Source organism: Streptopelia decaocto (genome assembly GCF_964273445.1).
Source record: "Streptopelia decaocto genome assembly, chromosome: 4".
Lineage (NCBI taxonomy): Eukaryota > Metazoa > Chordata > Aves > Columbiformes > Columbidae > Streptopelia > Streptopelia decaocto.
Genome location: NC_138658.1, coordinates 77,799,601 through 77,821,775, shown reverse-complemented (window position 1 = coordinate 77,821,775; position 22,175 = coordinate 77,799,601). Strand labels below are relative to the sequence as shown.

Here is a 22,175-nt window from a genome sequence, read left to right as displayed (position 1 = left end):
GTGGCATTACTGGCTCCTGATGATTTAATTTGCCGTTTCTGGGGCTCAGAGCACCCCCAGCTCCTGGTCCTTGGGCATCCTCAAAGACTGCAGCATCCCTAGATCCTGGTCCTTGGGCATCCTCAAGTTTTGCAGCATCCCTGCCTCCTGATGATTTAATTCACCATTTCTGGGGCTCACAGCATCTCTAGCTCTTGGTGCTTGGGAATCCTCGGAGCATGGAGCATCCCCAGGTTCTGGTGATTTATTTACCATCCCCAGGTCTTGCAGCATCCCTGCATCCCATTTCTCAGGCATCCTTGAGGTTTGTGGCATTACTGGCTCCTGATGATTAAATTTACCATTTCTGGGGCTCAGAGCATCCCCAGATCCTGGTCCTTGGGCATCCTCAAAGGCTGCAGCATCAATGGATTCTGGTCCTTGAGCATCCTCAAGTTTTGCAGCATCCCTGGATCCTGATGATTTAATTCACCATTTGTGGGGCTCGCAGCATCCCGGCTCCTGCAACCTCTGGAGCCGCCACTCCGGGGCGCTCCCTGTCCCCTCCTGTCCCCTCTTGTCCCTTCCTCCGCCCCCCGGGGAGGGCCAGGCCAAGAGGAGGTGGCCACAGAGTGGCCGCATCCTTCCCTGGACTAACTAAACCCGGCTTAACCTCCCCGGGGCTCCATCTCCCAGCCATGCTGCGGTGTTTGCTCCAACGAGCCACCCACCTCCCCAACTTGGAGAAAGGGGACAAACAAAGCGACCCGGTGGCCAGCTTGACGTTCCGAGGTGAGGGGACACCCCAAATCTGGGCTGGGGTGGGGGGGGGCAGGATTTCGGCTGGTATTTGCAACCACTTCTATAGCAAAGCCCGGCTCCGCCCCGCCGGAGCCGGGCTTTGCTAAGCTCTATCCTTATCCTAAACCCTCTTTCTCCATCATTTTGGGGCGCGCAGGGTTGTGGGGGACAGTGAGCAATGGGGGTGCGGTGATTTAGCGCTATCACAGCATCCAAAGCGATGGGGGAAGCGCTTTTGCTCTCGTTAAGGTCTTTTAATTAGTAACGGGCGGTTGATAAGGATAAGCACCCTATGGAGGGGGTCACTGTAAAGGTTCATTTGCACCTCGAAAGCGCGGGTATTGCTGTTTATTTTACGGGTTTTTAGCAACTGTTTCCTGGATGGGAGAAAAATGTCCATTTTTAGAAGAAATAAATATAAGGAAAGGGATGAGCGGCTTCCGAAGCGGCATTTCCCGTGGGGTGAGGGGACGGTGGTGCTGCCGTGTGTCCGTCCGTGCTGGGGGTCTTGTCCGTCCCGTGTCCCTGATGTAGGGAATTAGTGATTAGCAATTAGCTAATTAACCAAGCCCCGACCGCACGGGCGTTCCGGGTCCGCTGAGGATGAGACGTGACAAGTGTCTCAGGTCCGGGGTGTCTGATGGGGGGCTCTGGGGTGTCTGATGGGGCAGCTCTGGGGTGTCTGATGGGGGGCTCTGGAGTGTCTGATGGGGGCTCCGGGGTGTCTGATGGGGCAGTTCTGGGGTGTCTGATGGGGGCTCTGTGGTGTCTGATGGGGGCTCCGGGGTGTCTGATGGGGCAGCTCTGGGGTGTCTGATGGGGCAGTTCTGAGGTGTCTGATGGGGGGGTCTGGGGTGTCTGATGGGCGGCTCCGGGGTGTCTGATGGGGGGCTCTGGGGTGTCTGATGGGGGCTCTGGGGTGTCTGATGGGCGGCTCCGGGGTGTCTGATGGGGCGGCTCTGGGGTGTCTGATGGGGGGCTCCGGGGTGTCTGATGGGTCAGTTCTGGGGTGTCTGATGGGTCAGTTCTGGGGTGTCTGATGGGGCAGCTCTGGAGTGTCTGATGGGGGGCTCTGGGGTGTCTGATGGGGGGCTCTGGGGTGTCTGATGGGGGGCTCTGGGTGTCTGATGGGGGGCTCCGGGGTGTCTGATGGGGGGCTCTGGGTGTCTGATGGGGGGCTCCGGGGTGTCTGATGGGGGGCTCTGGGTGTCTGATGGGGCAGCTCTGGAGTGTCTGATGGGGGGCTCTGGGTGTCTGATGGGGCAGCTCTGGGGTGTCTGATGGGGGGCTCCGGGGTGTCTGATGGGGGGCTCCGGGGTGTCTGATGGGGGGCTCTGGGTGTCTGATGGGGGGCTCTGGGTGTCTGATGGGGGGCTCCGGGGTGTCTGATGGGGGGCTCCGGGGTGTCTGATGGGTGGCTCTGGGGTGTCTGATGGCGGCTCCGGTGCAGGTCGGTGCTGGGGGGGTTGGCGGAGGGTGTTTAACATGGGAAATAGTCTGTGGAGACTGAGCTGGGGGAGGAAAATAATGGAAGAAAAAAAAGAAGAAAAAAGAGGAAAAAGGAAGAAAGAAAAAAAAGAAAAAAGACAAGAAAGAAAAAATAAAAATAAAAAATGAAGAAAGAGAAAACGGAAAAGAAGAAAAAGGAAAAGGAAGGAAAAGGAAAAAGGGAAGAAAAAGGAGAGAAAGAAAAAGAAGAAGGAAAAAAGGAACAAGAAGAAGAAGGAAAAAATAAAAAGAAAAAGGAAAAGAGAAGAAAGAAAAGAAAAAATAAAAGAAAAAAGAAAGAAGAAGAAAGAAAAAAGAAACGAGAAAAAGAAAAAAGCAGAAAAAAGGAAAATAAAGAAAGAAAAAAGAAAAAGGAGAAAAGAAAAAAGGAAGAAAAAACAAGAAAAAAGAGATTAAAAAGAACAAAAAAAAATTGAAGAAGTTTTTAAAAGATGAAAAATTTAAAAAAAAAGGAAAAAGAAAAAGAAGAGATTAGTTTATTGATGCTAAAATAAAAACAAAGGCGAAGATTTGGCACGAGCGGGTCGCACTCCCGCCAGCCCCCTGTGCCGCATTCCCAGCCCCGGTACCTATGGGTCCTACGGATCCTATGGATCCTATGGAACCTATAGACCCTATGGATCCTATAGACCCTATGGATCCCATGTGTCCCAGCGCTCGGCCCGCGGGCTCCGGCCGGTCCCGTTGAGTCACCGCTATTGTTCGTTGTTCCGTTTCCTGTCCCGGTCCCTCCCGCACTGGCCCCGGGGGACCCGGCGCCCGTGGCCGCGTTGGGGTGACCCCGGCGGCTCTGGGGTCCCTGGGCCGGGCTGCACCCCGGCGGGGCTCCTCGGGGGGGGGCCTTGGGCTGATTGAACTGTGGTCCCCAGGGTGGGGACAGCACCCCCCGTGCCCGTATTCGGGGGTCACTGTGCTGTGACACCTTCCAGCCCAAACGCCCGCCCAGCAGCATCTGGGGAAACTGAGGCACAGCCCAGCGAGGCCGATCCTGCCCGGGACCTGGGGGTGTCACTGGTGACCCCCAGCCCCACCTGCGCATAGGGGGGACACACACGGGGTTTTTGGGCCCTTTTCCCGGGGTTTGGCCGTGAAGCTGCTCTGACCCGTGTGCGTTGCTCCCCGCAGGGGTGAAGAAGAGGACGAAAGTCATCAAGAACAACATCAACCCCGTATGGAACGAGGTGAGCGTGTCCCCATCCCTGTCCCCACAGCCCCGGGCATGGGGGAGAACCAGCGATGCTCTGGGGTTGCCACCCCATGGAGAAATTTGGGGCTGGTGCCCATCATGGGTGGCTTTATCACCAAAATTCCAGGCACCAGCATCAGGCTCCATAGGGACCTTTGGGGATGAGGAGACTCTGTAGGGACATTTGGGAACAAGGAGACTCCATAGGGTCCTTTGGGAATGAGGTGGCTCTATAGGGACATTTGGGGATGAGGAGACTCTGTAGGGACATTTGGGGACAAGGAGACTCCATAGGGACCTTTGGGGATGAGGAGAATCCATAGGGACCTTTGGGGATGAGGAAACTCCGTAGGGACATTTGGGAACAAGGAGACTCCATAGGGTCCTTTGGGAATGAGGTGGCTCCATAGGGACATTTGGGGATGAGGAGACTCTGTAGGGACATTTGGGGACAAGGAGACTCCATAGGACCTTTGGGGATGAGGAGGCTCCATAGGGACCTTTGGGGATGAGGAGGCTCCGTAGGGACATTTGGGGATGAGGTGGCTCCATAGGGACCTTTGGGGATGAGGAGGCTCCGTAGGGACATTTGGGGATGAGGTGGCTCCATAGGGACCTTTGGGGATGAGGAGGCTCCGTAAGGACCTTTGGGGATGAGGAGGCTCCTCAGGGACATTTGGGGACAAGGCGGCTCTGCAGGGACCTTCGCTCCATCCTCTTCCCCTTTCATGGAGATCTTATCAGGGCCGCACACACATTAAAAGAAGCTGTTTAAAAATACGACAGCTGGAGGGGAAGCCAAGCGTGTTTTACTCATCAGCCTGGCCCGGAGGATATTTCTGTTCCAGCGTCCCCTTCCTCCCGACCCTGACCTGTGCTTCACGGGTCAGAATGAGACAAATAAAGGGGTTTTGGTGAGCAAACTGACGGCGTCTTGGTGCCGAAACGCTGTGTGACGCTCGCACGGTTTTCTCCTTCGCTTTTAATCCACGGGGAGGGGAAGATCTTTGGATTTTCTGTGGGTCCACCGGGAGATTTTGCTCAGGGGTTGGTGCCGAGGTCAGTACTGAGGTTGGTGCTGAGGTCGGTGCTGAGGTTGGTCCCTATCGGAGCTGTCGGCACCACGATGGGGAAGCTGTTGGTGTTTTTGGGGGCCGGTTGGTACCCCCCGAGCATCCCGGCCGGGGGATGATCTCTAATGTAATTACACTGTGATTCTCTATATTATTCACCATTTTTCCCAATCTATCTCGTAGACCTTCCTTGTTATAATCTCAGAGCAGTAAGTCTTGCAGAGGTTTGATACAGATCTTCTCAGATCCCTTAACAGGCCACCAGAAAAAGTCACCAAAGACAACTTGTTATTAAACTTTCCAATTCACCTCTCGTAAATCTAACTTGCAGATTTCTGTCTGGATTTTCATTCGTTTCTCTTTTCACTCACGTTTTGCACACATTACTTACATACACTACGTTCTTTCTTGGAAACACTTGGTGATTTTGCGCTGGACAGACAGACGCCGTGATGATGTGTTGGGTGAATGCCGCAGAGCAATGAATTATATAACCCTTCCTCATCTTATTTCTATAACCAGGATTGTCCAAATTCCTTCCTTTCTTAGTAGGCTGTTGAAAAATGACAACTGAAGTTGTCAACTAATTCTCCAGAATTAAATAGAATGGTTTTCCACCACATCTGATTCATTTTCCCAGGTAACTCCTCCAGTTTGCTGGAGTTGCACATGGCAAATAACCCGAGTACTGTCACTGGCTCCCATGCCCGTCCTTGTTCAGTTCAATGTTCAGCTCCCCAACCTCGATCTTCCCCCCCAGGGCTTCGAGTGGGACCTGAAGGGATCTCCCCTGGACCCGGCTGCCGAACTCACCGTCGTCGTCAAGGACCATGAGACCGTGGGCAGGAACAGGTGGGAGCAGCGCGGGGGTGTCACCTGCCAGCTGTCACCCGTGCACACGCGGGTGCACCCCCAGGGCTTCGCACGGGGCGCTGGGCGTTGCTGGGGTTGTGCAAGGGAGTCACCTCGCTGTGCCGTGCCTCAGTTTCCCCAAAACAGGCTCCCGGGCGGGTTTTCGGGCTGGGAGGTGCCCCGGGGGGACCCAGGCGCTCTTCTCCCCCACCCAAACCTCAGCACAGCCAGGAGGGTTTTGCCCCCGGCTGCCCTTTGCGGCGCGGGCGGCTGGTGGGAGGCGAGAGCTGCATTTTTAGGCTGCTTGACTCAATCCGGGGTGAAAAACCCGCTTTTGGGAGCACACAGGAGCCTTGTGCCGCTGGCGCAGCCGCTCGGCGCCCCGGCCCCGGTGACGGGCTGCGAGCCGCTGGCCAAGCTCCTTCCCCAACACTCCTGGCCTGGGAAGGGCGGCGTTCGCAGGGTCAATGACCCGGCTCGGTTTCCTTCCTCTGGCAGCTCCTGGTGCCCCAGGGTCAGGTTCTGGGGGCTCCTCGCAGGGGGACAGAGGGTGACAGATGGTGGTGCCACCTCCAGCCCCGGGACACCCAGCCCAATCACCCACAGTGACCATATCCCCGCGAAGGGCTCCTTAACCAGGATCGCTGCTTGTGCAGGGAAAATCATATCGGAAATCACTTATTTTGGGCAGCGGAGGGCGGGATGGAGGCTCCTGTTTCCAGGGCTGGAGCCGGCGCTGGGTTTGATCTCGGGCTGGAGGCCAAGGGAGGTGGAGCTGGGTCGGGTCCAGCTCGGTGGCGTCTGTGTCCCTATAAATAGTGACGGGGGGAAGTGTCCTGGCTCCTGGTGCGGGGAGATTTCGGCTGCTGGGACCCGCAGGGACCGTGATGCTCTGGCGAGTTGTCCCCTCTCTGTCACCAAGGTGATGGTGGATTTTGGCTTTTTATTCCCTCTGGAGAAAGAACCAACCTGCCCGTCTGCCCTGACGTGACCCAGACGGGACAATTATCGGTGACTGGCAATTAACGTCTTGTTGCCGTCTGAAATCACAGAATGTTTGGGTTGGAGGGACCTTCCCCCAGTGCCCCCCCTGCCATGACAGGGACATCTGCACCAGCTCAGGGTGCTCAGAGCCCCGTCCAGCCTGGCCTGGGATGTCTCAGGGATGGTTCATCCACCACCTCTCTGGCCAACCTGGACACTGGTGGCACATGGACACTGGTGGCACATGGACACTGGTGGCACATGGACACTGGTGACACAGGGACAGCAGCCTTGATTGCCAGCCCTGAGCTCCCCCCACTCCAGCGAAACCCCCAATCTCGCATCTCTGCTTTCCCCCTTGGCAAAGAAAAATCCATCAATGGTTCAGTTTCTGGCTCCAGGTTCCTCCACGTGTCCTCGACGCAAAGGGCACCCCAGCGATGCTGGCGCTGGTTGTGTCACGGCGGCTGGGGCTGGGTCCCCCATCCCTGTGCCCCGGTGGCTGGGGGGGTGTGCGGTGTCCCCGCGTCCCCCCGCTGACAGCTGCTCCCGCGCAGGTTCCTGGGGGAAGCGCGGGTGCCCCTGCGCGATGTGCTCTCGTCGCCCAGCCTGGCCGCCTCCTACAGCCTGCCGCTGCTGGACGCCAGGGGACACAGCACCGCGGTGAGTCACCCAGCACGCACCGGCCCTGCGCCGCGCTCCCAGTCACACACCAGTACGGGCAGTGTCCTTGCACCGTGCTCCCCGGCACACACCAGTACGGGCAATGTCCCTGCCGCCGCGCTCCCAGTCACACACCAGTACAGGCAATGTCCCTGTCGCCGCGCTCCCAGTCACAGACCAGTACGGGCAGTGTCCCTGTCGCTGCGCTCCCAGTCACAGACCAGTACGGGCAGTGTCCCTGCCGCCGCGCTCCCAGTTACAGACCAGTATGGGCAATGGCCACGCCAACTGCAGCTCCCAGTTACAGACCAGTACGGGCAATGTCCCTGCCGCCGCGCTCCCAGTTACAGACCAGTACGGGCAATGTCCCTGCCACCCTGCTCCCAGTTACAGACCAGTACGGGCAATGTCCCTGCCGCCGCGCTCCCAGTTACAGACCAGTATGGGCAATGTCCCTGCACCGCGCTCCCAGTTACAGACCAGTACGGGCAATGTCCCTGCCGCCGCGCTCCCAGTTACAGACCAGTACAGGCAATGTCCCTGCCACTGAGCTCCCAGTTACAGACCAGTACGGGCAACGTCCCTGATGCCGCAGCTCCCAGTTGGAGACCAGTCTGTGCAATGTCCCTGCCAGTTGCAGCTCCCAGTTTGAGACCAATTTGAGACCAGTCTGTGCAATGTCCCTGCCATTGCAGCTCCCAGTTTGAGACCAGTTTCAGCAACATCCCTGCCACTGTAGCTCCCAGTTTGAGACCAATTTGAGACCAGTTTGAGCAGTGTCCTGCAGTGCAGCTCCCAGTTTGAGGCCAGTTTGAGACCAGTTTGAGGCCAGTTTGAGCAGTGTCCCTGCAGTGCAGCTCCCAGTTTGAGGCCAGTTTGAGGCCAGTTTGAGCAGTGTCCCGCAGTGCAGCTCCCAGTTTGAGCCCAGCCCTTGCTGAGCTGCCGCACCCCCCGGCAGCACATGCCCAGTGTCACCTGTCACCGAGGCTCCAGCACATGCCCAGTGTCACCTGTCACCGAGGCTCCAGCACATGCCCAGTGTCACCTGTCACCGAGGCTCCAGCGCCGAGAGAGTATTTCTGGACACCCGTATAACAATCTCTCCTCTTCCAGGCTCTCCTCAGCCTGCAGGTGTCCTACATCCCCCCGCCGGGCGCCGTCCCCCTCTTCCCTCCTCCGGCGCCCCCCGAGCCGGCACCGGCCGCTGCGGAGCCCGACACGGTCACCGGTAACCAGACCCCTTCATGTAGGACACGGGGGGTGACATGTACCCCCTAGCATCACGTTTTTCCCAGCTGGACCCCTCACCTTGGGGTCCCACAACCCCGGACCCCCTGTGCTTGTGTCTCCATCTCCTTCCTCCCCCTGTACAGAAACGGCCGGAGAGGAGGAGACAGAGGATCAGGTGGCGACGGGGGATGAGACGGAGCCCTCGTCAGCCTCAGGGCCACCGGGGTCCGAGCCCCCATCGCTGCCCCGCAAACCCCCCCTGCACCACGTCCAGGGGCTGAGGAGGAGGAGGAGGAGCTCAACCAAAAAGCCTCTGTCCAACAAGCCGCAGGATTTCCAGGTGAGATGAGGCTGGTGGGGATGAGACCCTCTCCTGAAGCCACTTCCCCAGGGTCCCCCAGCTGGTCCCTGCAGAATCCAAAATCGTTTTGCTTGGAAAAGACCCTCAAGTTCATGGAGTCCAACTGTTCCCCCAGCCCTGTCCCTGACCCGTGTCCTGAGAACCTCATGTCCGTCTGTCCAGCCCTCCAGGGATGGTGACTCCAGCACTGCCCTGGGCAGCCTGTTCAATGCCCCACAGCCCTTTGGGGAAGAAATTGTTCCTAAATCCAACCTCAACCTCCCCTGGCGCAACTTGAGGCCGTTTCCTCTGCTCCTGGCGCTTGTTCCTGGGGAGCAGAGCCCGACCCCCCTGGCTCCAAGCTCCTTTCAGGCAGTTCAGAGATCAGAAGGTCTCCCCTCAGCTCCTGTTCTCCAGCTGAACGCCCAGGTCCCTCAGCCGCTCCATCACACTTGTGCTCCAGCCCCTCACCAGCTCCGGTCCCTTCTCTCCACTCGCTCCAGCACCTCAAGGCCTTTCTTGGCACGAGGGGCCAAAACTGCCCCCAGGATTGGCGGTTTGGCCTCCCCAGGTCCCAGCACAGGGACGGTCGCTGCCCTGGCCCTGCCGGCCACACCAGTGCTGGTCCCAGCCAGGATGCTGGTGGCCTCTTGGCCACCTGGGCACACACTGGCTCATGTTCAGTCGCTGGCACCAACACCCCCAGGGCCTTTTCCGCCGGGCACTTTGCAGCTGCTCTTAGGTTGGATATTAGGAACAATTTCTTCCCCAAAGGGCTGTGGGGCATTGGAACAGACTGCCCAGGGCAGTGCTGGAGTCACCATCTCTGGAGGGCTGGACAGACGGACATGAGGTTCTCAGGACATGGGGCAGTGGCAGGGTTCCGTTAATGGTTGTACTCTATGATCTTAAGGGTCTCTTCCAACTAAAATGATTCTGTGATTCTTCCCTGAGCCTGGAACGTTGATGGGGTTGTTGTGACCCAAGTGCAGGACCCGGCACTTGGCCTTGGTGACCCTCAGACAATTGGCCTCAGCCCATCGATGCAGCGGGTCCAGACCTCTCTGTAGATCCTTCCCACCCTCATCACCTGGGAGGTGCCCCCCAGGCAGGACCAGCCCCAGTGACCCCCTGCCTTGTCCCCTCTCCCGTCCCAGATCCGGGTGAGGGTCATTGAGGCCCGACAGCTCCCCGGGGTCAACATCAGGCCCGTGGTGAAGGTGACGGCCGCCGGGCAGACCAAGAGGACCAGGATACGCAAAGGCAACAGCCCCTTCTTCGACGAGGTGAGGGGGTATCTGCTGCAGATGTAGCTGGGGGGGTCAGGAGATGTTCAGGAGCCTTATGGGTTGGGGTCCTGAGGGATGGAAACCCCGAGGTGGGGATGTGGCAATGGGACCTCAATAGCAGAGAAGCTCAGGGAACAGCAGGTCCAGCATCCCCAGCCTTCATCCAGGACTCGTCTTGGTCCCCATCCCCAGGTGACTCACGTGTCCCAGTGTCACCAGTAGCATCCCGGTGGCATCCCGGGCATGGCAATTCAGCTGGGTGTGCAGGATGGGTGCACTCGGCCAGTTGCAGGTGACTCGTCTCCAGCCCTGTCCCCACAGGGGATGCGTTTTAGGATATCCCAGAATCTGCTTCAACCCGCCCCTCTGCTTTGTTTGGAGACCCCCAGGATTGCTGCTTAGGACACGCTTCTGCAAACCAGCCCAGCAGAGGCCAGCTGGAGGATGGTGCTGGTTGGGGTGCACCAAAGCCACAACACAGCCCTTCGGGGGGTTGGTGCTGTTCATGGGATGGGGTCCCACCTAAGAGGAGGAGGGGCTACTCCAGGGCGTGGAATTTGGGGCATGGGAGAGGATGGGAGGTGGGAGCATCCCTTGGGGGCTGGTGCAGACGCCACCACGCACCCTCACCCCTCCCTCCAACAGACCTTCTTCTTCAACGTCTTCGAGGCGCCGGCCGAGCTGTTCGACATGCCCATCTTCATCACGGTGAGCGCTGCCTGGTGCCAGCCCTGTCCCACGGGACGGGCTTGGTGCTCGGGGACGCCACCTTGTCCCCCTCCCCACGGGATCCCCTGATTTCCCAGGTGGAGGATTTGGGCTGGATTTACCTTTTTTCCTTCATTTCATCCCGCAGGTTGTGGACTCTCGGTCATTCCGGGCGGACTCGGTGATCGGGGAGTTTCGGGTAAGGCCACCCCCTCTCTCCGCTCCCCCTGTTTTCCCCACACTGACCCGTGGGGTGGACGCTGACATTTATTTTCCTCTCTTCGCACAGATGGATGTCGAGACCGTTTACTCGGAGCCAAGTGAGCCCAGCGGGGAGCCGGGTCGGGCAGGGGCACCTCCCGCCGCTGGGGGGTCGCTTTGGGAAACCCCTTTTGTGGGGCCAAACCTTGGGGAAATGCGCACACACACATCACCACTGTCCCATGGATGAGCCCAGGAGTCGCTGCACCCACCATCACCACCCCCTTCTCTTCTTCTTTCTACTTTCTTTCTTCTCTTTCTACTTTCTTTCTTCTTTCTTCTTTCTTCTTTCTTCTTTCTTCTTTCTTCTTTCTTCTTTCTTCTTTCTTCTTTCCTCTTTCTTCTTTCTTCTTTCTTCTTTCTTCTTTCTTCTTTCTCCTTTCTCCTTTCTCCTTTCTCCTTTCTTTTCTCCTTTCTCCTCTCTCCTCTCTCCTTTCTCCTTTCTTCTTTCTTTCTTCTTTCCCTTCTTCTTTTCTCTTCTTCTTTCTTTTTATTCTTCTCTTCTTCTTTCTTTTTATTCTCTCTCTTTCTCTTTCTTCTCTCTTTCCAATATGTGCATCCTTGAGCCTTTCAAGTCATCGTGCCATCGACCCGCTAGCAGAAATCCCACCAGCACAGCCCAGCTCACTTTTTTTTGGCTTGAGTCTGTCTCATTATTTTATCTTTTACCTATTGTTTTATCTCAAAAGAGATAAAATAACGCTTATAAAAATTTTCCTACCCTAATCACTGCAGAGAAGAACTCGGTCATTTTAGCTGTAAAGAGTTAAGATCGACAAGGCAAATCCCTTAGTAATTTGCTTTAACTTTTCGGCAGCCCTGAGTTTGTCAGGTGATTGGACCGGATGAGGTCCCAACTGAAATAGTCCTTCTCCTTCTCCTTTTCTCCTTCTCCTTCTCCTTTTCTCCTTTTCTCCTTCTCCTTCTCCTTCTCCTTCTCCTTCTCCTTCTCCTTCTCCTTTTCTCCTTCTCCTCTCCTCCTCCTTCTCCTCCTCCTTCCCCCCTTCTCCTTCCCCTTCTCCTTCCACTCTTCTCCTTCCCCTTCTCCTTCCTCTTCTCTCTTCTCCTTCCCCTTCCCCTTCTCCTTCCTCTCTTCCCGTTCCCCTTCCCCTTCTTCTCTTCCCCTTCTTCTCTTCCCCTTCCTCTCTTCCCCTTCCTCTCTTCCCCTTCCTCTCTTCCCCTTCCTCTCTTCCCCTTCCCCTCTTCCCCTTCCTCTCTTCCCCTTCCCCTCTTCCCCTTCCCCTTCCCCTCTTCTCCTTCCCCTTCCCCTTCCCCTTCCTCCTTCTTCCTCTTCCTCTTCCCCTTCCTCTTCTCTTTCCTCTTTCCTTTTCTCCCTCTCCTCTCCAAGAAGGAATGCAGTATTTGTTATAACCCCCCAGAGAGCACCCCCGCGGCCCCTCCCGCAGGCCTGTGGCGCAGCGCGTGGTCTCCGTTCCTTTTCTCCCCAGAGCACGCGTTCCTCAGGAAGTGGCTGTTGCTCTCGGACCCGGAGGATGTCTCCGCGGGGGCCAAGGGCTACCTGAAGGTCAGCCTGTTCGTGCTGGGGCCTGGAGACGAAGCTCCCGTGAGTATCGCGACGGGGGGACCTTCCATCCACGATGCTCCGCTGCCCTGGGCCGCCAAACCCAGGGGAACCACAGCGTTACCTTCCTCTGTTTTGGGGCCGTGGTGCTGGATTTTTGCTGCTCATTTCAAGACTTTTGAGAGGCTCGGTTGTGTTTTTGTCTTGTCCTGTTGTCCTGCAGCTGGAGAAGAAGGAAATCTCTGAAGACAAGGAGGATATTGAGGGCAACCTCCTGCGTCCCACCGGGGTCACCCTGAGAGGGGCTCATTTCTGCCTGAAGATCTTCAAAGCCGAAGATTTGCCCCAAAGTGAGTGTTGCCTTCGCTGGGGAATAAGGGCACAGAGAAGGAATCTTCATCCACAGCCTTGGTCCAAAGACCTTGCAGATATCGCTCAGGCTTAATGTACTGGGAGATGAGTCTTTTACTGGTGTAAACTGGTTTTCCCCCCCTGGCTCCATGGAGATGTGCAGCGCAGCTCTGGCACAACCTGAGCACCCTGCGCTCCCATGATTTCTCAGCATCTCCTTCCCTTCCCAGTGGACGACGCCGTCATGGACAACGTCAGGCAGATCTTCGGCTTCGAGAGCAACAAGAAGAACCTGGTGGATCCCTTTGTGGAAGTCAGCTTCGCGGGCAAGACGGTGAGCGCGGCGACCTCCCGGGGCTGCGGGGCTGGGACGGCAGCTCTGCACGGGGAAGGTTCGGTCCCAATGTGGGGAAAATTCGGTCCTTCACTTTGCTGGAGCATTTGCCAGGGTCCCATCACTCTTGTTACACCCCATCCTCTCCCTCCACGTCGCAGCGTCCCAAAGGCAGGGGCTGAGAGCAGCCCAGCCGATGTCCCCAGCCCTGTCCCCGTGCCGTGGTGACACACCAGACCCGGACACGGGTGCCGGGCTGCAGCGGAGCAATTTCTTTGCTGGGCACTTTGTGGTGCTGTTGCATTAGGAATGTAGCTGGAGAAGCTGAGCTCCCGGGGTAGGGACAGGGGAAGGTGACAGCGCAGCCGCGGAGGGTTCTGCTGCTCTTTGTGCTGCCTGAAGTGAGCGGCTGCTGTCCCCATGCCACCAGATGTCCCTCTGTGAGCAGTCAGGGTGTGGAGGTGACTCCGGTGGCTTTGCAGAGCCCTGTCCCACTCCCTTTGCTGCTGGGTCCCCTCCAGTGCCTTTGCCAAGTGATGTCCCCATGAGCCACTGCTCATCTTTTGATCTGCACTAAAGGGCCGGGAGTCTCCCCTGCCCATACATCTTCCCCTGGGGAGGGACAGAAGCTCAGGACATTATCCTGAGCAAACACAGCAAGAAGGGGGTGAGGTTTTGGTGGTCCCGAGGGGAAGATGAGGTCCCCAAGCAGCCCAGAGCATCCTCTGCCTCGGCACAGAGCGGATGCTGACCCCCCCAGGTCACCCATCAGATGGGGTCTGTATTTTGGGGATCTGAGGTTCCAGCTCCAGGGACGTGGCGTGTGGCAGCGCAGCCGTGAGCTGGAAGTGCTGGGGTGACACTGAATGGGTCTGGGGAACAATGTCTTCCCCAAAGGGCTGTGGGGCATTGAACAGGCTGCCCAGGGCAGTGCTGGAGTCACCATCCCTGGAGGGCTGGACAGACGGACATGGGGTTCTCAGGACATGGGGCAGGGACAGGGGTGGGGTAACAATTGGACTCGGTGATCTTGAGGGGCTTTTCCAACCAAAATGGTTCTGTTCTGTGATGTTGCCCCTCCAGCTCTACTCCAGGATCCTGGAGAAGAACGCCAACCCCCAGTGGAACCAGTGCCTGACGCTGCCGGCCATGGTGAGCGTGGGTGTCCCCGCAGCTCCCCCAAACCCGCACGCCCCCCACCACTCACCGCTCCTCTCCCCCCTCTTTTCCCAGTTCCCGTCCATGTGTGAGAAGATGAGGATCCGGGTGACCGACTGGTGAGTGGGGAGGGGGTCACGGGGAGGGTGCCCGTGGGGAGAGCGGAGCTGGAGGAGTGGGATGGGCAGGGGGACACCCCACGGGTGAACCCCCCGTGTCCACAGCGTGATGGCATCGCAGCGCGGTGGCATCGCGGGTTGTGTTGCAGGGACCGTCTGACGCACAACGATGTCATCGGCACTGCCCACCTCTGCATGTCCAAGATTTCGGCCCCCGGCGGGGAGCTGGAGGGTAAGGGGGGCGGCAGGACGGGGTTTGGGGTGCATGGCCATGGAGGAGCCCTGCATGATCCCGGCTGCAGGTTGGTGTTGGCTTGGGGGATGTCACCGCTGCTGTGGTCCCAGGACACTGTGCGGGGGAGATGCTGGGGGTTGCTGCATCCCATGATCTGTGTTCTGGTTGGACCTGGTCCCTCCTGCTTTGTGGTTTTGAAGAACTTCAGGTCATCAGGCTTCAGGCTGGGCTGTTCATCCTGGAGAGGAGAAGCGCCGGGGAGACCTTATTGCGGCCTTTCCAGACTTAAAAGGGGCTGATAAGAAAGATGGGGACAGACTTTTGAGCAGGGCCTGTTGTGATAGGACAAGGGGTGATGGTTTTAAACTAAAGGAGGGAGATTCAGGCTGGACATGGGGAAGAAAGTTTTGACACTGAGGGTGGTGAGAGCCTGGCCTAGGTACCCAGAGAGGTGGTGGATGAACCATCCCTGAGACATCCCAGGCCAGGCTGGACGGGGCTCTGAGCAACCTGAGCTGGTGAAGATGTCCCTGTCATGGCAGGGGGGGCACTGGGGGGCTGGGGAGGTCCCTGCAACCCCAACTGTTCTGTGCCTCTATGATCCCAGCGGTGTTGGGATGGTGGGGGTTGCAGAGCTGCCATCACCAGAGGTTTTGCTTCTCTTTCCTTGCGGAGCGGAGGTGACTGTCTCCTCTGGGTGGTTGGTGACAGGCAGTGGTGGCACCAGCGCTGGAACATGCCACGTCCCACCTGTGCCTGTCCCCACCGGCCTCTTAGGTGGCGTTTAGAGGCTGTCGTGCTGTGGGGTTCAGGTGCTGTTTCAAGTCCCAGGAACATTCTGAAGCAAAGGACCACCATGGAGGTGCTGGCAGGGCTTGGGTGGGTGACACCGACATGTCACCTGTGCCAAGCAGGATGGCAGGGAAGGGGGGACACTCTCGTGGGGCTGCCAAGAGCCAGGACAGGTCTAGGAGCAACATCTGCCCTAATCTGCATGAGCATCTCCTGCTGCTAACGAGCTTCTGTGACACTCGCAGCCCCATGGGGACTCCTCACCTTGGCTTTGTGCATCCCTGAGAGCCTTGGGTGTCCTGCAGCCCTCCACCGCACCACGAGCATCCCCATGACGTGGGGAGATGGGAGAGGGCTGGCGGCAGCCGCCTGTCCCGCAGCCCAAACCCCCCAGCGCTGCCCGGCCGTGCATGCGGTGCTGGGGTTGGGATGCAGGACCCTTCTCCATCGAGGTGCTTGTGTGTCCACCCCCATCTTCTCCAGTTAAAACGCAGCTCCTGGGCTGGGCTGGAGAGAGAGAGAGAGGCTGGGAGTAGGAGGAGGCTGCCGGGGGTCTGCCCACCCCACCCCAGCACCGGGACCTGCTGGGTCCCGAGGAGACACCGGGGAACCGCAGTTCCCCATGGGCCCCTCCAGCTTCAGCAGTTCCCAAATCCCCCCATTTCACCCCAATCCCGCAGCCTCCAGGGAGGATGATGGGGCTATTCCACAACCTCCCGCCTTCTCTCTCTGTCTCTCCCGTGTCTGTTGGCACCAAAAGCCCATGAGAGCATCCATAACCCTCCATCCTCCCTCCTGCTCTTCTACCTGCCTGTCCTGACCTCTCTCCATCTCTTTGTGCCTCAGATGAGTTTCCTGCTCTCGCGAAGCCTCTGAAAGCCGCAGACTGTACGTCCCCTTAACCTCTCGGTTTGCAATCACCGCTTTGGGTAATGGTTTTGCTGGTTCAGCTGCCGTCAGCACTGGAGCCTTGGCCAGAGCTTCGGGAGCATCAGCCAGGCCAGGCTGGACGGGGCTCTGAGCAACCTGAGCTGGTGCAGATGTCCCTGCCCATGGCAGGGGGGGCACTGGGGGGCTGGGAAGGTCCCTTCAACCCAAACCATCCTATGATTCTATGATTTCTGGCCCTTCACTGCTCCTTCTTCTCAAGGTTTCATAAAAATGAGCTGTTCTCTTCCAAGCACTCTTACTGCCATAAGGAGAGCACAGGGCCTTCTCCTTGGCTGCTGTAAATCCCATGCACCAGTTCATACCAGCAAAGCAATTTGCCTTCTTTAGAGACCCTTCCTGGGACTGGGGGGGCTCTGTGCTGTCTGCACAGCCCCAAACCCGCCTTATCTTTCTCCTGCAAAAAGATGAACTGGTGAGGGGCTGGAGCACAAGTGTGATGGAGCGGCTGAGGGACCTGGGGGGTTCAGCTGGAGAACAGGAGCTGAGGGGAGACCTTCTGATCTCTGAACTGCCTGAAAGGAGCTTGGAGCCAGGGGGGTCGGGCTCTGCTCCCCAGGAACAAGCGCCAGGAGCAGAGGAAACGGCCTCAAGTTGCGCCAGGGGAGGTTGAGGTTGGATCTGGGGACCAATTTCTTCCCCAAAGGGCTGTGGGGCATTGAACAGGCTGCCCAGGGCAGTGCTGGAGTCACCATCCCTGGAGGGCTGGACAGACGGACAGGAGGTTCTCAGGACATGGGGCAGTGACAGGGGTGGGTTATGGTTGGACTCCATGATCTTGAGGGGCTTTTCCATCCAAAATGATTCTGTGATTCTAAGCAGTTGTAGGACTCAAAGGGGGTGAAAAAATTGCAGCATTTTGGTGGCTTCCAGACACACGCATGTGGTCCCTGTGGTTCTGCAGCGAAGCCCCACGGGACACATCCCCGAGGTGCCTTCAGGGCTCTCTAACAGCTCTTTTCCCCCTCGGTCCCCAGCGGACGACGGGCTCGGGTTCCTGCCGACCTTCGGTCCCTGCTACATCAACCTCTACGGCAGCCCCCGCGAGTTCACCGGCTTCCCCGACCCTTACGAGACTCTCAATTTAGGAAAGGTGACGTCGCCTTCTTTCCAGCAGAACCTCAACTAAACCACCACCCCCTCCTTGCCAAAATAACGCTGCTATTAACCCAAACTGGCTTTGTTATTAGGATCCTGCGCCGCGTTTTCTGCCCCTGGCTCTTCCCGCTGGCTAAACCCCTCCTGATGTCTCTGCGCTGCCCAAACGCTCTCCACCTTCGAGGCGCTTGCGGAAATGCTTTGCCTGATCTCCTTCCTCTGCAACAAAGCCCTTTGGAGGCAAACGCAGGTCTCAGCCATGGGGAGGGGACGCCGGGGTCTGACGCCTGTCCCTGGTTCTGCCCCAAGGGCGAAGGAGTGGCGTATCGCGGCAGGATGCTGGTGGAGCTGGAGACCAAACTGGTGGAGCACGTGGAGCAGAAGGTGGAGGACATTTCCGCGGATGACATCCTGCGGGTGGAGGTAACGGGGTCTCCGTGGGGCATCTGTCTCCATGGGGCATCTGTCCCCGTGGGCTCTGGGGTTGTTTCTCTGTTGGCATGGCATGTGGAGCATGGGGGTGGTGTTGGTCCTGGATGGTTGAGTTCCCATTGAGTGGTCGGTGAGCTCGTGGGTCTTGTCTCCTCCTGTGTTTCCATCCCAAGGTGTCCACCTTGCTCCATCTGAGCTGCTGTAGAGAGCAGACTTTGGAGAGCATAGAGGGGTGGGAGATTTGCTCCAGCAGGACCCCAATCCCAACTTGAGCCTTATTGCACATGTGCTCCTTTTGCTCCTTTCTTCAGGTTTAAACTGCATTTTTTAAGGAAAGTTCTGGCCTTCTCATTCATCAGGTTTTTCCTAAATATCTCGCCCAAAATTCCCTCGCTGCGACATAAGCTTTTCTTCCCCACAAGAAACTCTTCCATCTCGGAGGCCCCGCTGAGCTGGTGTGGGCCAGGGTGGTGGAGGGTGTGTGTAGGACGGTGGTGGTGGTATCTCCTCTATGGACATGGTCCCGTGCCCGTTGCAGAAGTACCTGCGCCGTCGGAAGTACTCGCTTTTCGCTGCTTTCTACTCGGCCACCATGCTCCAGGACGTGGACGATGCCATCCAGTTTGAGGTCAGCATCGGCAACTACGGCAACAAATTTGACAACACCTGCCTGCCCTTGGCCTCCACCACCCAGTACAGCCGGGCTGTCTTCGATGGTGAGCAACGTGGTGGGGAGCGAGCGCTGGACGGGCCGTCTCCATCCTTGGAGGTGTCCACAACCCAACGGGACGTGGTCCTGGACAACCTGCTCAAGGTGGCCCTGCTTGAGCAGGGCTTGGGCCAGATGACCTCCAGAAGTCCTTGCCCACCTCAACCATGCTGTGAAGGGGGAATATGTGACTGGGGAGGACTAGGGAAGGCAGGACTACTTCTTTCAGCTCTGTGCTGGCTTCAAATAGATTTTGGACAGCACCTTGGTGCTAAGGGTGCCGTTTGTCTTCAAGGACGAGCCGAAGCTTTGGGGTGGCCTTTCCTCTCGCTCTGCTGTGAGATGTCCTCACGCCCCTGGGGTTGTTCTGGTTTCTGCCCTCACTGCTCTGCAGGAGCTGCTGCAGCCATGAAGGCTGATCTCTTTGGACCTTGGGGTGCATCGCTCTGTTGCACGTGGGTTTGGGGGACATAAGCTCCATCTTCCTGCCCCAAAAGAGCCAAAAGATGGGCTTCTGCCCAACAGCAGATGCTGCACTGCTCATCTTCAACTCCATCCTGGTCCTGAAGAGCAAGGTCCCCCGTCACCCCAATGTCAGGAGTTCACCCGTGTGCTGTCACCTCCAGGTTGTCAGTATTACTACCTGCCCTGGGGCAACGTGAAGCCCGTGGTGGTGTTGTCATCCTACTGGGAAGACATCAGCTATCGGACCGACGCTCAAAACCTTCTCCACCACGCGGCGGACAGGCTGGTGAGTGGCGCAGTGGTTGGGAGCATTGTCCCCTCCTTCCTGGGGACGGGGAGGGGACAGAGGCCATCTCCAGGCTGGGTCAGGTTCGGGGCTGGTGTCTCTTGTGCTGTGGTGGGGGAATCTGTTGTGTCCTGAGAGCCCTGCTCAGCCTGTGGAGTAATGGGACCATCCTCATCCCCACCGGGGTGACACTGGGGGGTCAATGGTGCTTTGCCGTGCCACCCACCTGCCCGCTGGCACAGGCACAGAAGGCAGGGACCTTCCTGAGCTATTGATGGGATTTCTTGCCCTATTTCCCCATCATTTCCCCCGGAGCTCCAACAGGAGCAAAACCAAAGGTGCAGAGCGCTGGTGGGCCCCAGGCTGGAGCCTGTGATCGCGGGGAGCAGCCCCAGGAGGGTGCTGGCCGTGGGGGGCAGGGGTCCCGCTGTGCAGCTCCTCTCCCCACCTGTCGTGCAGGAAGCCAACCTGGAGAAGGTCCACCTTGCCCTCAAGGCCAACTGCTCGCCCAGCGAGCTGGACGCGCTGGGTGCCCAGCTCATGGATGACGTTATCGCCGACTGCAGGTATTTCTGCCCGTTCCGACTGCGAACCTTTCCATGCCCTTTACTGCAAGAGAGCTTATTTATCTTGGAAGGGACAACTCCTTTTTATTTCTTTTTTCTCTGAAAAACACGGCTCGTTTGCTAACGTTTGCTTGCAAAGCTGCCGAGCCAAGGCAGGGAGTTGACAAGGTGACGTTTAAGGCAAGTCATAAATGGCCAGGCTCGGTGTGAGGGCTGCAGCCTCAATGGGCAGCTTTGTGTCGGGGCGGGAGCTGGAGCCGCCCGGCCCGGGGACGGTGGGGCTGGTGGCTGAGGAGCCACCTCTGGGGCTTCTGGATTGAGCTCTTGTGTGTCCATTGTGTAGGAGGCACCTGTGCAGAGCACCCAAAGGGGTCGTGTGTCCCATGGCTGGGTGGCACTGCTGCCCCTCTGTCCCCATGGGCAGCACCACCAGTGTCTGAGAGGGTTGGGGTGTTCAGCTGGAGAAAAGAAGCTCCAGGGAGACCTTTGTGCGGCTGTTTCGGACTTAAAAGGGGCTGATAAGAAAGGTGGGGACAGACTTTTGGGCAGGGTCTGTTGTGACAGGACAAGGCGTGATGGTTTAAACTAAAGGAGGGAGATTCAGGCCAGACCTGAGGAAGGAATTGTTGGCCCTGAGGGTGGTGAGAGCCTGGGCAGGTACCAGAGAGGTGGTGGCTGAACCATCCCTGAGACATCCCAGGCCAGGCTGGACGGGGCTCTGAGCACCCTGAGCTGGTGAAGATGTCCCTGTCATGGCAGGGGGGGCACTGGGGGGCTGGGAAGGGCCCTTCAAACCCAAACTATTCCATGATTCTATGATCTGGTGTTGCTTTGTCTTTTTAATGAGGAATAATTTCTTCCCCAAAGGGCTGTGGGGCATTGAACAGGCTGCCCAGGGCAGTGCTGGAGTCACCATCCCTGGAGGGTTGGACAGACGGACATGAGGTTCTCAGGACATGGGGCAGAGCTGGGGTTGGGTAACAGGTGAACTCAATCATCTTGAGGGGCTTTTCCAACCCAAATGATCCCATGATCCCACGATTCTATAAGCAGCTCAGGAGGTGCCCATCCTCTGGCTCCATGGTGGCAGAGCCCTTGGGGAAGGACAATGCCGTGAGCTGCTGGGGAGCCCAGCGGGTCCCTCAGGGGACGGTGTCACCCCTGCATGACCCACCGTCCCTGCGCAGGTGGCACCTCGGGTCTGGGCTGTCCACCACCCTCATCTTCTCTTCTTGCTTGTGCTTTCTCTCCTTTGTTGGGTGCGGGAGGCAGACTTGCTGATCTCAGGCCCTCCCAGGTCTCTCTGAAGTTGCCACCACCTTAATCCCTGAGTCAGTCCTTCCAGTCCTCTGCTCCACCTGAACACAGACAGTTCCTTTGGTTTTAGGCTTTTAATGGGGGCACCTCCATCTTTTTGCCCCTTTTTTTTTTCATTACTTCACGGTATTTTTACTTTTCATTTGGTAGAGTCCATGGTCTTTTCCGTTTTCCCCTTCGAGCACAATTTACCTTCGTTTAACCGTCATGGTTGTCTCTGACATGGGGCACATGTCTCCAGGAACATGGTATCTTCAACCCGTTTCCATGCTGCCTGTTAGATTTAACCCTTTCTGCTGCTCCTTTTCACACCTCTTTAATACTTTTCCTCCTTTTTGCATTGTTTTACAGTTAAGCTTTCTGAACTTAAACTCAACTGCAGTGAGGATATTTAGTTTTGGTTTTACTTTTTCCTTTATTCTTGTTCCTGCAAGAACCTTGAAGCGCATTCTCATTTGTGCCAAGCGATGTTTATTTGGTGGGTGAGCAGCGTCCTCCCCGCACACCATTGACAGAGTGGGAGCTCAGCTCGTTAGCAGCTCCCTCCTAATGAACCCACAAAATAAGCGTGGACACAAAACTGAGTTCACCGGCTGCGATCGGTGTTTTAATTGAGCTCCTGGCACAGGTTGCTACTAAACAATTTGATTAATTAGCAACACCCGCAACACCCCGGCTCTCTTTGGGAATAACAGCAAACCCAGTTCTCATAAGAGAAATGAAATTTAATTAGCAAATTTGGCCAGACCGGGTTATTAACCTGGGCCAACCTGCACTGACACCGTCCCAGGCAGATATCAGTGTCTGTCCATGGCACGTTTTGATGAGCATCAGCAGGGAGGACACCTTGTCCTTCTTATTTATCATGCAATTAAAACGGGGTTTACGGATCCCAGTCTCAGCCCAAGCGGGGAACGCTCTGGGTCCGGAGCTGGGAGCAAGAAAAGCATCAATAACAGCAGCAGCGT

General features: G+C 57.4%; 1 protein-coding gene across 3 annotated transcripts in view; it reads left to right on the top strand.

The window, feature by feature from the left end:
* Positions 1-22,175, top strand: part of DYSF (dysferlin) — a 101,981-nt gene that overhangs the window by 3,003 nt on the left and 76,803 nt on the right. For all 3 annotated transcript variants that reach the window (XM_082051893.1, XM_082051892.1, XM_082051894.1), the window contains exons 2-22: positions 3,415-3,470; positions 5,309-5,400; positions 6,942-7,047; positions 8,161-8,275; positions 8,421-8,617; positions 9,775-9,903; positions 10,552-10,614; positions 10,763-10,813; positions 10,904-10,934; positions 12,324-12,439; positions 12,621-12,747; positions 12,979-13,082; positions 14,166-14,234; positions 14,316-14,359; positions 14,509-14,591; positions 16,233-16,274; positions 17,312-17,427; positions 17,742-17,855; positions 18,403-18,580; positions 19,200-19,324; positions 19,784-19,890. In XM_082051893.1, the coding sequence (XP_081908019.1) occupies positions 3,415-3,470; positions 5,309-5,400; positions 6,942-7,047; positions 8,161-8,275; positions 8,421-8,617; positions 9,775-9,903; positions 10,552-10,614; positions 10,763-10,813; positions 10,904-10,934; positions 12,324-12,439; positions 12,621-12,747; positions 12,979-13,082; positions 14,166-14,234; positions 14,316-14,359; positions 14,509-14,591; positions 16,233-16,274; positions 17,312-17,427; positions 17,742-17,855; positions 18,403-18,580; positions 19,200-19,324; positions 19,784-19,890 (2,065 nt within the window). The remainder of the gene's footprint in view (positions 1-3,414; positions 3,471-5,308; positions 5,401-6,941; positions 7,048-8,160; positions 8,276-8,420; positions 8,618-9,774; positions 9,904-10,551; positions 10,615-10,762; positions 10,814-10,903; positions 10,935-12,323; positions 12,440-12,620; positions 12,748-12,978; positions 13,083-14,165; positions 14,235-14,315; positions 14,360-14,508; positions 14,592-16,232; positions 16,275-17,311; positions 17,428-17,741; positions 17,856-18,402; positions 18,581-19,199; positions 19,325-19,783; positions 19,891-22,175) is intronic.